The sequence below is a fragment of the Dermacentor albipictus genome, chromosome 8 (genome assembly GCF_038994185.2).
Source record: "Dermacentor albipictus isolate Rhodes 1998 colony chromosome 8, USDA_Dalb.pri_finalv2, whole genome shotgun sequence".
In the NCBI taxonomy this organism is placed as follows: domain Eukaryota; kingdom Metazoa; phylum Arthropoda; class Arachnida; order Ixodida; family Ixodidae; genus Dermacentor; species Dermacentor albipictus.
The window spans coordinates 75,841,583-75,858,684 of record NC_091828.1 but is presented as its reverse complement, the minus strand read 5'-3'; the positions used below and the strand labels follow the sequence as shown (position 1 = coordinate 75,858,684).

The 17,102-nt window shown below is 44.6% G+C and overlaps 2 protein-coding genes and 1 long non-coding RNA gene across 20 annotated transcripts in view; 2 read left to right on the top strand and 1 right to left on the bottom strand.

The window, feature by feature from the left end:
- LOC135895820 (uncharacterized) overlaps positions 1–6,776 on the top strand; it is a 155,821-nt gene extending 149,045 nt beyond the window's left edge. Inside the window, exon 4 of one of the 2 annotated variants that reach the window (XM_070523609.1) lies at positions 6,482–6,776. In XM_070523609.1, coding sequence (XP_070379710.1) covers positions 6,482–6,676 — 195 coding nt within the window. In that variant the 3' untranslated portion in view covers positions 6,677–6,776. Of the gene's footprint in view, positions 1–1,277; positions 1,444–6,481 lie in introns of those variants that run through there. The other variant, XM_070523611.1, reaches the window with a different exon arrangement.
- The window catches only part of LOC135921987 (uncharacterized), a 144,032-nt gene that overhangs the window by 86,297 nt on the left and 40,633 nt on the right, over positions 1–17,102 (bottom strand). For 16 of the 17 annotated variants that reach the window (XM_065456397.1, XM_065423894.1, XM_065423885.1 and 13 more), the window contains one exon: positions 4,578–4,625. The exons of the other annotated variant lie outside the window; for it this stretch is intronic. In XM_065456397.1, coding sequence (XP_065312469.1) covers positions 4,578–4,625 — 48 coding nt within the window. The remainder of the gene's footprint in view (positions 1–4,577; positions 4,626–17,102) is intronic. 17 annotated transcript variants of the gene reach the window in all.
- LOC135920963 (uncharacterized) lies at positions 9,643–16,664 on the top strand. Its single transcript, XR_010570375.2, has 4 exons — positions 9,643–9,896; positions 12,228–12,313; positions 12,925–13,144; positions 16,571–16,664. It is a non-coding gene; the product is annotated as an uncharacterized lncRNA (long non-coding RNA).

Here is a 17,102-nt window from a genome sequence, read left to right as displayed (position 1 = left end):
GCGCAGTGAGGTACATATTTTGTCTCGAAAAGCGTTGTCAGTTTGTTAATTATTAAAGGATAATCAGGCAGGCCTCGTCTTTTACAGATAATAAAAATAATCTTGTACCATGCCCGCTGTGTTTCGCCTCATGGGCTTTTTCATTTTCCTCTATTTATTCAGGTTTGTGTGTATTCAGCAATGATGGGATCCGTAATACCATTAAAGAACGTGATGCATTTATGTTTTTTAAGAGCACACATGCATCCTCAGTATTTGTGTGCAGTATATGGTTGTTCGGCATATATTGCCTACTATTTACACATTGATGGAAAGTTTCAAGACGTAGTTCATTGGTATAAACAAATCTAGGCAAAAAATGCTGAATGAAACTGCTGAAATGCCTAGAACAAGTCTTAGATTTAGTAGTTCGCCTGAAAATAGCGTAAATTTAATAAAACCTTCAGGTTTCACGAAGCGTCAATCTAACATCAGAATACAAAAAATTAATCATTTTTTCTTCATGAGGTACCTCTATGCTGCTGATTTCTGTATATTACGAACTACAAAACACGTCTTTCTATTTTCATCCTTTCGCGCTCCCGTGAAGCAGAGCACCGTCGTGAGGCACGTGAACAAACGACCAGTGAATAGTGACGTTAGTGGACGGCATGTCAACTGACGCGCAGGCCTTAAATTTATCTCTAATAATAATAATAGTAATATATGGGGTTTTACGTACCAAAACCACTTTCTGATTATGAGGCACGCCGTAGTGGGGGACTCCGGAAATTTCGACCACCTGGGGTTCTTTAACGTGCACCTAAATCTAAGTACACGGGTGTTTTCGCATTTCGCCCCCATGGAAATGCGGCCGCCGTGGCCGGGATTCAATCCCGCGACCTCGTGCTCAGCAGCCTAACACTCAAATTTATCTGTAAGATGTTAGAAAGAGACTTGGAAAGCTCCTCTGTTAGAAATATGTTAGAAAGACACTGAGAAAGGCCATTTGTTAGAAGGATATTAGAAAGACACTCAGAAAGGCCATCTCTTAGAAAGATGCTAGAAAGGCTTCAGAAAGGCCATCGATTATGAAGATGTTAGAAAGACACTCGGAATGGCCTTCTGTTAGAAATATGTTAGATTTACACTCAGAAAGGCCATCTGTTATAAAGATTTTAGAAAGACACTCAGAAAAGCCATCTGTTGGAAAGGTGTTAGAGAGACAATCAGAAAGACCATCTTTTAGATCTTAGAAATACACTTAGAAAGGACATCTGGTGAACCTATCAATGCAGGTTAAGATGTGCCGATGGTTCCCGGAATAAGGATGGAGGCAAACACTACCAACGTGCAGAGGGCTGAAGCGGGCGTCCGGGGACGGAAATGTGCCAAGAGGTGTCGCAGTGCGGCGAAACGTTCTCGACTGCGTGAGATGGGTCCTCACCGCAAGAATCAAAAAAGAACGACGGACGCCAGGACGAAAGCGGGCATCAAGAAGTTGAAAAAAGTTGAAAAGATTGTATTCACTTCATTGGTACGTGGTTGTGACTGTCATCCGAGTCTCGAGCGGTTCTGGTTAACACGGGGAACAGGATGGCTTTAACGACCCGCTTGCGGTCATGTGGTTGTCGACGTCTTCTTCGGGAGTCTGTGTAAGTGGGTTCTGTGGTCGTCGACCTCCTGCCGTTCAGTTTGTCTTTCCTTCGTCCTTCCCTTTATGTCAGCTCGCAAAATAAAAAGGGATGAAGCTGTTTTGGAGAAGAGGGCAATTAAATTGACATAGGGATGCCCGCTTGAACGTTTCTCTTACTTGACAGGTCCAGGCTTACAGTAACAACCTTTCTGGGATGACGCAAATCATCTTGTCATGGGAACGTGTGCCTGAATGTCTCTCATACCCAATAGGTCGATCATAACAGTGGCGATGTACTTTAGACTGTTGGCAGGTGACGTGCGTATGACCAACGACGGGCGTCTGCGTTCATACTGGGCCACGCATAACAGGAAGTGAAGAGTCGCCTTCTTGCGCGAATGCCAGGATGAGTGAAACAATGGAGGGCGTCGAAGTGATATAGGCGCCCTTACGTGCCTCGCCGTAGTATAGGTGAGGCACGTAAGGACGAAAACATGAGGACGACCTGTGACTTATCACCAACTATGGGCACGTCGCAGTGAGGAAGCAAGATATCTTTAAATACCAGAGAAGTACCGCTCCTCCGAAGCAGCTAGAGCTACGCGTCGACAATCTGGGCCATGGCCATGAAGTCGATGACTGGTCGGCCATGGTCCGTTGCATGAATGGCGGCGCGAGAAAATACGTCGGTAACGGCATTCAATTTTCCGCTGACATGCCAAATGTCGCTGGCATATTCAGAAATATAGGCGAGCTGTCCCATTTCGCGGTGGGTGTAGGATGTTCTACTGGACGTTAGGGTGGAGTCAGTGGTAAGCCTACCACCTGATGTCCGCTATCTCGTCGTCAATGGCACCGAGATTCGCGTCCTCCCTGGTATCTTGACTGAGCGCCGCCATCCTCCCGACACTCCTCATCTCACCATGGTCGATGGATTGACAATCCAGGCCTACGAATAAAAGTTGGTGACTCTCGACATCGGACTGAGAAGTACCTTTAGCTTGACCGCTGCCATCGCGGCCATCCGTAGCCCATCATCGGAGCCCATTTTCTTTGGGAATACAATCTCGTCATCGATGTGTGGGACAGACACATCTTGGACCCCGGGACGAGCGTAACGTTTCAAGGAGTTTCCTGCCGCACTCCACCGGCGCACATGGCCATTCCAGATCCTTGGTAAGCTTTCCTTGCCAAGTTTCCGGAAGTCTTCCGACCAACCTCATTTCATGTCCTGTAAGGACATGAAATGGGGGTGCCCTCGAGAAAATATCGAAAGTGCTGCACAGCCTAATACATAGCGAGCAGCTCTCTGTCAAATGTGCTGTAGCGGCGCTCAGTGAGTCCAAGCTTCTTGTAAAAGAAGGCCACGGGCTGCAAGAACCAGCAAAGAACTGCTGCAAGAATGCGCCGACAGTGGTGTCCCATTGCTCAACCATGATAGATGTTGGCGAATCCCATTTGGTATGGACGAGGAGCGTCGCGTTAGCAACGGCTTCTTTGATGCCTCTTAACGCGACGTGCATACAAGAGTATACGGTATCTTGATGCCCCAAACAAGTTTGTATAGAGGCTGCAGTATATTGGCACAGCGACGAATGAAACGTCGGTAATAGTTGGCGAGGTAATGCATGGCTGGTAGTGGATGGCTGAGGAAGCTCACGGTGGCTGTGATGCGGGTCAGGAGCGGACGAATGACGTGCGCGCTTACGCGATGGCCGAGAGTACCCAACCCGGTAACGCCGAACTCGATCTTCGTAGCATTAACGACAAGACCAAACTTGCTAAGGCCTTCGTGCAGTTGACGAAGATGGAGCCTGTGAGCTTCAGTGTTGGTGCTGTAGATGAGGATTTCATCAAGATAGGCAAAGCAGCATGTCAATGCACGCAATACCTGGTCAATCAAGCGCTGAAAGGTCTGGGCCACATTACCCAGACCGAAAGGTATACGCAGATATTCGAAGAGACAGAAGGGTGTTACGATACCGATCTTGGGAATATCTGAGAGCCCCACAGGAATCAGGTGGTAGGCTTACACATGGTCGTACTTGCTAAAGCTGGTGCATCCGTACAGTCCCGATGTCAAGACCTGAATGTGAGGTATTAGGGTACCGGTCCAGGACAGTGGCCTTGTTGAGAGCACAGTAATCATCGCAGGAGCGCAAGTCACCAGTCTTCTTGGGCGCCATATTTAGTGGCGAGTCCAAGGATTGGAGGAGGGACGAATTAGGCCAAGATCAAGCATGTGGTCAATTTCCTTTTTGGCGGCATCTACATGATGCGGCGCGAGGCGACGAGTCTGAGCAAACACGAGACAGTCAGTCGTGACGATATGACGTGTCACGCTGTGAGCGACGGAGTGCTGAAATGAGGTTGGTCGGAAGACTTCCGGAAACTTGGCAAGGAAAGCTTACCAAGGATCTGGAATGGCCATGTGCGCCGGTGGAGTGCGGCAGGAAACTCCTTGAAACGTTACGCTCGTCCCGGGGTCCAAGATGTGTCTGTCCCACACATCGATGACGAGATTGTATTCCCAAAGAAAATGGGCTCCGATGATGGGCTACGGATGGCCGCGATGGCAGCGGTCAAGCTAAAGGTACTTCTCAGTCCGATGTCGAGAGTCACCAACTTTTATTCGTAGGCCTGGATTGTCGATCCATCGACCATGGTGAGATGAGGAGTGTCGGGAGGATGGCGGCGCTCAGTCAAGATACCAGGGAGGACGCGAATCTCGGCGCCATTGTCGACGAGATAGCGGACTTCGGTGACTGAATATGCTGAATGTGAGCATTACAAGTGTGAAAAGAGTGATCGCGAATTTAGGTGCATGTACATTCGTTCCGCTCTGGCTAGTCATTTGCAAGTGTTGTATATGAAATTGCTAAGTTTTCGAACATTGCATTCTCTATTCGATTCGCTGTGCAGGACTCGTTAGTTCTATTAGAGTGCTCCCATCTGTACTCACCTGGAGGTGGTGGAGGTGGCGGAGGGCGAGTGACAGGAGGCGGAACAACTGCAAGAACAATGACAACAAATGCTTATGGGAACGTCAACATTGCCATCACGCCACTCACTCTGCGACGCTAATCACGGGCAGCTCGGCCAGTTAGCCATCACCATAAGGACGAGCTTCTTCATCTGTCGGGCAGCCATTGCTCCACTCATCTGTCAGCCTACGCCGACGGCAGGACGTCATGCTACGTCGGATGCTGGCACGTTGTCCTACACGTCCTTGGCACGCGTACATTGTTCATCATTTTCCGTGTACCGAATTGCACATCCTATCAAAAAGTCAACTTATAACTCCGCGCCAGACCTCTATACCTTCTGGACAGGTGATCACGCCTACGTGCCAGTATACGACCCTGTAATAGTACGCCGGCCGAGAAAATGGCTGCCTCCGCACGCTGCCGCTGCGGCAGCGTCGCATTCGTTGAAAACGCGTCCATTTTGGTTTGCGCGGAATGTTTGGTAATGTGCAGCGGAAGATTATTGCCCGGTAATTCGAAGCAAGTGTTCAGTGCAGATACGTTCCTGTAATTACTACAGAGGTGAAAAAGTGCAAGTGCGTGCTTTTTAAAAGCAACAATACATGCAGTGCAAGCCGATACGCGCTCTTCCAGCGATACAACTTCTGCAGGCTGACTGGATGAAAGTATGACCCTTTTTATTTATGTTTGTATTAATACTTTGCTGCGCATATGACCTTTGTTTTCATCAATTCAAAGCATGTTTATAAGTACGTGGCTTCTACGGCCTTTTCGCGCCCCATGTTGGTTTGCGAACGTCTCACTAGTGAACGGTGGACAGATGTTGGTCTTTATGACTACACTTGCAGTCAGCCACGTATTTCACGCATTCACAGGTATGTGCACACCGTTTTCTACACAGAACCAGGAACGGCGAAGGTACTAGACGTGGAAGTGACAATATCCCTGCTGTGCCCTGTTTGTGTACCTACAGTATTCGATTATCCTTAAAATGAAGCTCATTGCAACGGACATACGATAGTTATTGCATGCACATTGTACAGTTTAACATGACTGCACTCAATCTAGCTGATTCGAACTCATTGAGGGACATATTCTTGTCTCGGGAAGTGTTGTCAGTTTGTTAATTATTAAAGGGTAACCAGGGAGACGTCGTTTTTTACTGGTAATAAAAATGAATTACGTGCCATGCCCGTAGTGTTTCGCTTCACGGAATTTTTTCCAATTTCCTCTGTTTAGTCAGGTTTGTGTGTATTCTACAGTGGTCGGATCAGTAATCACATTGAAGAAAGTGATGCATATTGTTTTTCGAGAGCACACATGCATCCTCAGCATTTGTGAGGAGTATATGGTTATTCGGCATATATTGCCTGCTATTTACACACATTGAAATAAAGTATTAGAACGCAGTTAATCCATGTATACAAATCTAGACAAATAAACATGCTTTCCTAGAATAAGGCTTAGATTTAGTAGTTCGCCTAATAATAGTGTAAGTATACTAACCCCTTCAGGCTTAACACGAGGCGTCAATCAACATCACAATACAAAAACCTAATTATCTTTTCTTTATAACGTGCCTATATGCTGTCTGTTTCTATATATTACGAACTACAACATATGTCTATATATTTTCCTCGCTTCGCGCTGACGTGAACCAGACCACCGGCGTGAAGTGCGTGAACAAGCTACCAGTGAATAGTGACGTGGCGGATGTCACATCAAATGACGCGTAGGCCTCAAATTTATCTGGAAGATCTTAGAAATGCACTCAGAAAGGCCATCTGTTAGAAATATGTTAGAGAGACACTGAGAAAGGCCATCTTTTATATGTTAGAATTACACTTAGAAAGGACATCTGGTGAATCTATCAATGCAGGTTAACAAGCAGCGATGGTTCCCGGAGGAAGGATGGGGGCCAACAATAACGACGTGCAGAGGGCTGATGCGAGCGTACAGGGACGGAAATGTGCCAAGAGGAGTCGCAGTGCGGCGAAACGTTCTCGACTCGGTGAGGTGGGTCCTCACCGCAAAAATTAGGAGACGTCGACGAAGGCGGGCATCGCGACGATGAAAAAAAAATTAGGAGAGATTGTATTCACTTCACTGGTAGATGGTTGTGACTGTCATACGAGCCTAGAGCGGTTCTGATTAACACGGGGGATATGACGGCTTTAAAGACCCCCTTGCGGTGTTGTGGTTGTCGACGTCTTCTTCGGGAGTTTGCGTAAATTGGTTCTCTAGTCGTCGACCTCCTGCCCTTCGGTTTGTCTTTCCTTCGTCCTTCCCTTTGTGTCAGCTCGCAAAATAAAAAGGGATGACGCTGTTTTCGAGAGGAGGGCAATTATATTGACATGGGGACGTCCGCTTAAACGCTTCTCATGCTTGACAGGCCCAGGCTTACAATAACAACCTTTCTGGGATGTGGCAAATCATCTTGTCATGGGAAGGTACGCCTGACTGTCTCTCACACCCGACAGGTCGATCATAACAGTGGCGATGCACTTTAGACTGTTGGCAGTTGACGCGCGCATGACCAGCGGCGGACGTCTCCGTTCATACTGGGCCACGCATAACGAGAAGTGACGAGTCGCTTTCTTGCGCGAATGCCAGGATGAGCGAAACAATGGAGGGCGTCGAAGTGATATAGGCGTCCTTACGTGCCTCGCCGTGGTAGAGGCGAGGCACGTAAGGACGAAAAGACGAGGACGACCTATGACTTATCACCAACGATGGGCACGTCGCACTGAGGAAGCAAGATATCTTTAAACACCAGAGAGGTACCGCTCGTTCGAAGCAGCTAGAGCTACGCGTCGACAATCTGGGCCATGGCCGTGAAGTCGATGACTGGTCGACCATGTCCGTTGCATGAATGGCTGCGAGAGAAAATCCGTCGGCAACGGCATTCAATTTTCCGCTGACATGCCGAATGTCGCTGGTGTATTCAGAAATATAGGCGAGCTGTCCCATTTCGAGGTGGGTGTAGGATGTTCTGCTGGACGCTAGGGCGGAGTCAGTGGTTTATATTAGTAAGGACATGAAATGGGGAGTGTCCCTCGAGAAAATGTCGAAAGTGCTGCACAGCCTAATACATAGCGAGCAGCTCTCTGCCAAACATGCTGTACCCTTACAAAAATGGTTCTTGAATTTCCATTGTTGATCTGTTGTACTATCATTGATTCCATAGAAACTCCACAAAATTACAACATTCATTGAGCCAGCACCATGGTTGTTCAATAAAATTTTTATTGACAACTACACAGTAATTTTTTTATTGATGAAATAATGTTCAAATTCCATTGTGTAATGCCAACAACTGGACCGAGTTAAACAGGCGACATACAATTTACACGAAACAATAACCATTAGTTTAGGTTCCTTAGTTAATTAGTTTCTTAGTTCCTTAGTTTAGGCTACAACATGAAATGGCGTAATTAATCTGGCCAGAGCTTCAACCAATTATTAAAAAAATTGTTGCACAGGCAGTTGTACGTTCAAGTGCAGAATAAAGGCCACTGCAAGATAATGTACTAATGCATTATTAATGCAAAATAATGCTGTATTGAGCCGCTGCAGCGCCAAATGCACAATCTCCGGATAGGTTCAACTTATTTTAATCACTGCGGATATTGCAATGTGCGCTATAACTGCAATGGGAGACCTGAAAAAGATTGAGTGTAGGTGATGCAGTGTAAAGCTTGAACATTGTGCTACCAAGGAGAGAAGAGGTTCATCCCACTGGGCAGCGTACAGGGTACTTTTTTTTTGCTGCACCAAATTTTTAAAATTGCAAAATATAAATCGCGGTAATGTTATGTTTACCATAAGAGTGTACAGATTGGCGGCCTCTAGATACAGAACAATTGCCGCACTTGCGTGCGTAATTAGCAAATTTACGCTAATTAACGTTCTAATTATCAGCAATAGGTGGCTACAGAAAATGAGTACTTTGGTGCCCGTGCTCGACACTACCTATCCCAATGATCAAATTTTGAATAGTGGATTTTATGTGGGAGCTTCGCGAACAATTAGTTCCCCTTGGCAGGCTCCTTGAAATCGAAACTGGCTGGACAAAGAGCGCCTTTGTCGTCGGCGTAGCTTCATGTCTTCCTCAATGCATGCAGAAGCATCCAGAACACTGAGAGGTAACCGGTTTTTGAACTTTTGTTTTGTTGAACTATCGGTACGTCGATGTACGGATCCTACTGGACCTTAGCAAAATTTATATCACGTGGCATCACAAGCTACCACAACAATACAGAGCCTGCGGAAAGGCGACCTCGCGTAAATTTACACTATTACATTACGGCAAAATATGCAACAAAATTCAGTGTAAGCGCGCCCACACGCCGATTGGCAGAGGTCACGCGACCAACTAAAATGATGATGATGATGATAATTATCAGCACCAAAAACTTTTGAAACAGGGCGGAGACAAATAGTCTCCTAGTCTGCTTGATTTATTCAAGTTTTACATCTATATATAGCGACCGAGACGCGACTCATACAGACTCATGTTCGCATCAGCAAGCGCGACCTGCCGTCGTCAGAAGAAAACATTTGTCGATTGATGCCGTTCACTTCTCGCGCCATCGTTGCCGCGTAACGTAACCTTCAGCGCATTGGTTAAGCAGCACAGCTTTGCCGCTGCATTCGCGCGGCTGAAACAACGAGCACTTAGGGAATGAGCCAAACCAGTGGTGAATCACCACCATTTGCAACTAATCGCTTCGTGACAACTTGATGGATTTGTAGCCTTCGAGATCAGAACGATGTGTCGTCACAGAGGAAATCTCGGAGGTTATGCTTCAACATTGCCATTGATACTAAATCATTGTTTCAACGCAGACAATTGCTATTTGCGCAGCAACATAATTTATTTTATTACACTTTGTGTATAACTGACAGCTTTGCAAAGAAATTATAGAAGTTCTTCCCGAACGAAATATTTTTGAAAGTTTTTTTTACCAAACTTAGCGAAATATACGAAAGTTAACAAGCAACATTGAAATTTTTTTTTTGCGTGTTTGCTTGTTTGGCAGTTGTGTTCGTAGTTGTTTTCGTCGCCATTTTGCTTTCTTTCGTGGTCTCCGTGTGCGCGTTGTGTGCGTCGTGAGCTGTAAGCATGCGTGTGTGTTGTGATCTGCTGTTGCGCGACAAGAGACATTTTTGCCAAGAGCGTCGGAGACGAAAAGCTGAATGTACCCGTCCGTCCACTGGCTGACGCGGAGGTATGCCACCGACTGGGCTGCGTGGAAGCGTGCATGAAGAATGGAGCGCCGGCTGACCCGACGGTAAGTACGTTTCTTGTATTGTGTGTATAACTGATCGGCAACGTTCTGACTGGTGTCGTAGAAGTCGCGGGGTGCTTTTTTTGTTGCTGGATGTACGTCGGGCTGACTTGCGCCTGTGGCGCTGGTGCTGTGTCAGTCAACCACTCCGAGCTGTGTCTGATTCACGCGTGGTGCACGGCATCGGTGTTTCAAAACATTTCGTGCCGGGCCGGTCCCGGGTGCATGTGTAGCGTGTTGCATGCTCATTCGGTCCATCGAGCGCCAAGGTGGGGTCATGTCGTCTGTTTAAGCTGTGTATTTAGCAGCCTGGCCTATTCGTCTGTACTACACGGTAGCCAAGTTTATCGCGAACTGAAATGCACGGAACCACTTAAAACAAGGGCGCCTGTTCCTGTGTTGTCATGCTCGTCCCCACCCGTTGCGGTAGCTTAGTGTTGCGCCACTGACCTTGAGGCCGCAGGTGCAACTCCGGCTGCGGCAGCCGGATTTAGATGGAGCGAAATGCAAAAAACGCTCGTGCTTGGGTATGGGTGCTTGTTAAAGATTCAAATTTAATTCAGTCGTACGCTGCTACGTGCCTTGTAATGAGATCGTGGCTTTGGATAGTAAAATCACAAAATTTGAATGTTTAACTTGCATGACCCTGTTTCAAGTATTACCGTTGCAGCAGGACCCATGCCACAGCCGTTTATGTGAACATCAAATTGGCGGACCGTCTTTTCCTTGTATTGTCATCAAATAATCATGCAGAAATGTCGTGGCCGATATCGTGAGATGTGTAATAAACGCGGATCGTCCTATAAAACAGGCTGCTTGATCATTCGCGAATCGAATGCCACCGTGTTGTAACGTCGAAAAAGAATGCCTAAAGCGCATTTGATTGACGCCACCAGTTTCTCTCCCAGCCCTGGGTATCTTTTTCATGTTGCAAAAGCATTTCTACGAAATTGTTTGTGTACTCTGGATATGTTAAAGAACAAGATTTTGCTCAAAGCTGTAGTGTATCACAGAATAAGACTTGTTAATCCGGAGTTACTATAAATATAGTCAATCTTCTTTCTTTTCTGGCAAAAAAAAAGAAAGAAGATTATGAAAGCATGCAAGCCTCTGAATACGTGAGAAAAGATGCAACCTTTAGACCAAATCTGGGATATTTTTTCCTTCGGAGGACTGACCCAAATTCCTACTTTTATGTTCACACAGAAAAGTGCCTTGTCATAAAGATGTCGTAATATCAGACACTTTCTTTTGAAAGTTCCTCTTAAACGCCCTGTGAAAAACTGTTGGTAAAAGAATTTGGTTCTTGCTATTTCAGTATTCCTAAAACATATGCAGTGAACAATAAAAATATTCAACTAATTCATTCAGTCACACAAATAAAATACATTGCTAACACAGCAGCTGGTAGCAAGAAACACTTGGTTACGTAAGCATCAAGCACTTATATACATTTTTTATTATTGATGGCATTTCACTGTGTAGCTGTTATGTAATACTGCATTTATAAAATACTTTAAATAGTGGCATCCACAGCATCTGGAGAAGAGTGCAGGGCACATTGTGTCTGATGCTATTGCAAACTTGCATGACACATCAAAAGCAGGCAACAATCTTACACCATCTGGTTAATGCTTTCTGTGAATATAAAAAAGGATCTTTAAGGCCCTTCCCTGCATGTGCGAATCTACTTTGCCACACTGGATAAACAGTGCTAACATAACAAGAACCAGTTGAACATGCCCTTCCACATCAAAAGCTCCTGTGTACGTGCCCTGTAATATTTATGGAAGTATAGGTGTCGAGGCCCTCTAGTCGGTTTTTGTAAGGAACTCCATGACTCGAGACAAAAAGCACACTGCAGCAGTGTTTGGGTCTGATAGTATTCAATCCGTACTAGAATTTATGAGGAATATTGAATACTGAAGCATCTTTAAAAAAACTAAAATGTATTGATCGTACTGATTTTTCCCTTTTGCTGCTTGAAAGAAATACCCATTAATTTTTTGTATTAATTTTGTGGATAAACATGCCTATTCTTAAATTCAAAACTATCTGTGCAGCATGTGTGAAAACCTGCAACACTTTAACGGAAGGCTTTTCGCTTCACTCGACTATCACGAAGTGTCATGCACCCGACTCATGTTAAATGCCAGGCTCGCCAAATCACGCATCAGTGACTGATCCACAAAAAGAACCAAAGTGTCGCAAAATTCATTATTAAGTGTGAGATATTTCGCTGCATAAAGAAGTAGCATTTGGTGCTTTATTGCTGAAATGGTTGAAGTACATATTACTTTTATTCAGTGGTTGTATTGCTTTCTCATTATGCAGAAGCTGGCAAGAGAGTGAAGAGGCTACGAAAAATCCTCAACAACATCGAGAACAAGCCAGAAGAACCAGTAATTGCTTGCACAGAGGTACGCTTATTGTGTGCTGCCAGTTGTTCTCCCTTCTTTCTTTTACTTTCTTTTTTGGCAATATAGTGCATTTGAAGTGATTCCGTGAACAAAGCAAGATTAAATCAGTGTTTCCCAACTTCTGGCCCCTGGAATCACTTCAGATAGCGAAAGGGATCTGTATGGATCATTTAAAGATTTGCAGTTGATCTTGCAATGTATGACTATGACTAAAATTTATATCTGGCCAGCATAGTGGCAGGTAGCAAGCCGTTGCAGGAAAGTTACTGGTGCTGTATGCTATTTAGAAATCATTAACAATGATCGTGTTCGAGATCACACTCACTGACGACAGCTTGTGTATCTGTGGGCAACCAGCCGGCAACTACTAAGTCCACCTCTGAACAACTTATATTTGTTCGCACACGTGCACATGTGCTGCAGTGTCAGTAACTGCAAGTAACTGTCAATGAAATGCCTCTGCAATGCAAACCATGCAACGATGCTGCAAGACACTTGTTTTTCTTCTGCTGTCATTTACGGCTTGTCCATTTGATGATAAATTGTTCACCTTTATGCTCTGTGTGATCAAAAGTGAGCTTTTAAAGTGTCGCTTAATTTTCTGTGTACAGGTTGACATTGGTGGCGGGACGCTGATAAGAACATCCTCGATCAGCTGAGCCAGGCCTGTGACATTATCAGTGGCCGTGGAAAATTCGTCAGGGCACTTTTGCACCACGTCTTTACTGATGGTGGGCTCCACGGCAAGCCACTGTTTGTGGGCAAGAGCTGCCTACGTGGCCAGACGGTTCAGGAGGAGGCCCTCGACACCGTATGCGTAGAGACCGATAGGTGTGTACGCTATTTTAGTAGTCATTTAGTCTTAAATAATGAAATCAGAACATGCATATAAGTTGAAGAAAGGCTATTTATACAAACTGTACTGTTAGCAACTGGATAAAGTATAGTAAGTGTTCCTAATATTTCATGTAAAAAAACAAATAGTTCCCTTCTTTCATTATTTGCATTATGGCCACGAAGTTATGCACAAATTTTAGAGGCCCGATAAAAGAAATAATTGGTCGAGCTATGGATTGATCACAGCTGCTTAAAAGATACTGATGGGCTAGTTGGTATATTGATGGGCTAGTTGGTATCATATTGAAGCAGCACACTTGGATCTGACACATACGCATCACATAGAAAGGACATACGCAGGCGCTGGACTGCACATTCTGCATTGTGAATGCATGACTGCATTATTGTTTAAGAACGACCCGTCTTTTGTAGTGCCACTTGAGAAGCACACATGCTCTGATGGCAGTGAGGTGTGACAAGAGCGAGGGTAAAACACAAATATAGGTGACATTTTCGGATTCCCACTCTGAATAATCAAAGTCTAAATAGCGGCACGCCTTTTCAGAGAATGATACCAAGGGGCAACTGATAGACCTATCTTTCCATTTGTCAGTTTCTGTAGCTATGTTTGTTGTGTTTCCTGCGCAAAACTTCCGTATCTTTCAGGACGGGTTTGCAGCCCCAATCCTTGCAATGAAAGGCTAAATGACATGTATCTTTAGCTGTGCAGTGATAAATGTGTTCATTTAGCCTTGTATATTCAAGCACCTGCATGTCTGCCAAGTGTATGCCTTGTTACAGGACTATAAAACACTCCGTCTGCACAATTGACGTTGGGCTTTCGATGGTTGATTACACAGGGACTTGTTCTTTTTTTTGTGCCATTCACCTTTTTGCACAGGCTCGACAACCGCACAGGTGCGGAAAACACTGCATAAACGCCGGCCATTTGACCTATCTTTTGCAGATTGTGGGAAATTGTGTGTACATAAGGTATGACTGCGTTGCCTTGACAGTCCTTGTGACTGCGAGTGGATCCGCTCACTTTTTTGTGTTTAGTAACCTGAAACATATCAAGAGCTTCGATGGATACCTAGAGCTCCTGAGGCAGGTTACCTTGTTTGTGAAGCTGGTTTCACATTTGTGATGACATGATTTTTGCAGTGCGTTAAGAAAGCAAGAGTGGATGATGATGATGATGATGAAGCAACATTTGCTGGGCCCGAAATAAATCGGTGGTGCACGCAGGCACCAGACGGGGTGGTTCCCTAGTTACGGGACCCATATGTTTCCAGCAGCTCCTGGCCCCTGTCCGTCAGTGCGAGCTGAATCGGTAGGGCGGGGCTGGATAACAAAGTCTCCCATCGCTCAAGGGGTTGGGGATTGGGGATTGGGGGTGTTGGTGGCAATTGCCCTCTTCACAAGCTTTGAATGTGCCGATTGGTAGGGAAGGGCAGATTTGTTGTTCCTTGGTTCATAAGACCAACATACACACCAATGCAGTGTTTTATAAATGCCTCAGGTCATTGTTACTAACACATAAGCTACTTATCAGCAGTTTTATTAGGTTTTTAGAGCTTGGTGCATATGTATCCTCCCATCAAATCTGTTGGTCTTATGAGCCAAAGAGCAACAAAGCTGTCTTTCCCTACCACTCGGCCCATTCAAAGCTTGTGAAAAGGGTGAATGTCCGCTCTTGCTTTCTTAACACACTGCAAAAAACATGTCATCACAAATGTGAAACAAGCTTAACAAACCAGGTAACCTGCCTCAAGAGCTCTGGGTGTTCATCGAAGCTCTTGATATCAGTTGCAGAATGCTTACTAAAGAAGACAGAAATAGTGAGCAGATCCACGCACAGACACAAGGCATTACAAGCTGGTCATGCCTTATGTACACACAATTTCCCAAATCTGCTAAAGATATGTCGCAGGGCTTGCATTGATGTGGTGTTTTGCGCGCCTCTGTGATTGTCGAGCGTATGCAAAAAGGTGAATGGCGCAAAAAAAGGAACAAGTGCCTGTGCAATCAATCACTGAAAGCCCTATGTGAATTGTTCAGAGAAAGTGGTTTATAAGGTCCCTCTGTCCTGTAACAAGGTATACATTTGGCAGACGGGCAGGTCCTTGAATATGAGGCTAACTGAGCACAATTATCACTACATGGCTAAAGATTCAGATCATTTAGCGTTTCATTGCAAGGATTGTGGCTGCAAACCATATTGAAAGATACGGAAGTTGTGCGCAGAGAACATAAAAAACAAACGGGAAATTCTTGAAGCAATAGAAATTGACAAATGGAAAGATAGGTGTATCAGTTGCCCCTCGGTATCATTCTCTGAAGAAGCACGCTGTTATCTTGGACTTTGGTTATTCATAGAGTGGAAATCCAAAAATTTCATCTTTATTTGTGTCTTTTATGCATTTTATTCTGGCTCTCGCCATACCATACTGCCATCAGGGCATGTACGCTTCACAAGAGACACTACAGAAGATGGGTCTTTGAGCAATAAAGCAGTAGTTGCAGTCCGGCGCCTGTGTACGCCCTTTCTAAGTGTACGTGTCAGATGTAAGTGTGCTGCTTCAAGATCATAGCTGGCCAGATAGCACACATATATTCCTAGGTTGACTTCTGCACCAGCTATTTGTGATGGCACATTTTAATATATGCTCGGCGATTTGCTATGTGCTAGCTATCTTGTAGCTTTGTTTCTTTACTAAGAAAAGCCTGCACTATTTTTCAGGACTTCTTGGGTTAACTTAGCGCTTATTGTTATTATAAAGTGTCAAATATATATGTTGCATGAAAGGTTCACTCTAGCAGGAACTTAGTGAATGCAGAGAGGAAGAGCCCCACACATTCGTGTGACAGTCACGTTGAGCACGGAGCTAATTTAGTTCATTTGCCGCATGTCTGACCACCACTGCTGTGATGTGTAACCAGCAGGCTGCACCTACTTTAAGAATGCTGAATGTTTTCTCTTAAACCAATTAAAGTGTGACAGAAAGTAGTGAATTCCAGTTGCAATGTTTTCATATGCTATGTTCAAGCTTTTCATTGCCATAGTGACCATCAGATAATTTAAAGCATAATGCTATTTGTAATAACATTTAATCAACGATAAAACAAAAATATTGCAGGATTTTTCAGGCAGATAATTCAAGCATAAAGCTAGTTTAAACTGCATAGAAGCTCACTTGTATACTTTTTGTCTAGCAGCTTCTACAAAGCTCTTGCCACATTTACCATGACTCCTTATACTGTTATTATAGCTCCTTATACAGAACATCAGTAGTACATGGATTAAACATGAAAGCTTCTAGCAGATATTTATTTCTTAGTTTTGTTGCATAATCACTATTGCCTGCTGATTTAATTTGCCAGAGCTGCACATTGTTTCATCTACTCATATGTTTCCAGGATACACCTGCTCAGTTTCCGGGAGCCAGTGTTCCATACATCAAGAAGAGCCTATCCTTGCTTTCGTGATAAATAAAATGAAGTAAGACCATGCCTTTTTATATGCCTTCTTGTTTGTTACTGCTGGCTGCACCTCATATTCAGCCTCAGTAAGCATCTTACATGAAGTCATTGCATTGAGGACTAAATGCAATGACAACTTCATGAAGATACTGCGCAATACAATGACAACCCAGTGGAAGAACAGTACAATGAAAATCCAGTGAAGATCCCATGAAAAAACAACACAATAAAAATACCATGGAGACCCCATGGAAATACCACACCATAATACTCCCATGGAAATACAATGGATTCACGGTGGCCACTTTTCCATGATCTCTCAACAAATCCTCCATCAAATGCCAATGGAATTTCCACAATTTTTCTGTTGATGGTACAATAATATATCGATGGAAAATCAGTGGATTTCCAACAACATTTTTTGTAAGGGTAGTGGCGCTCAGTGGGTCCAAGCTTCTTGTAAAAGAAG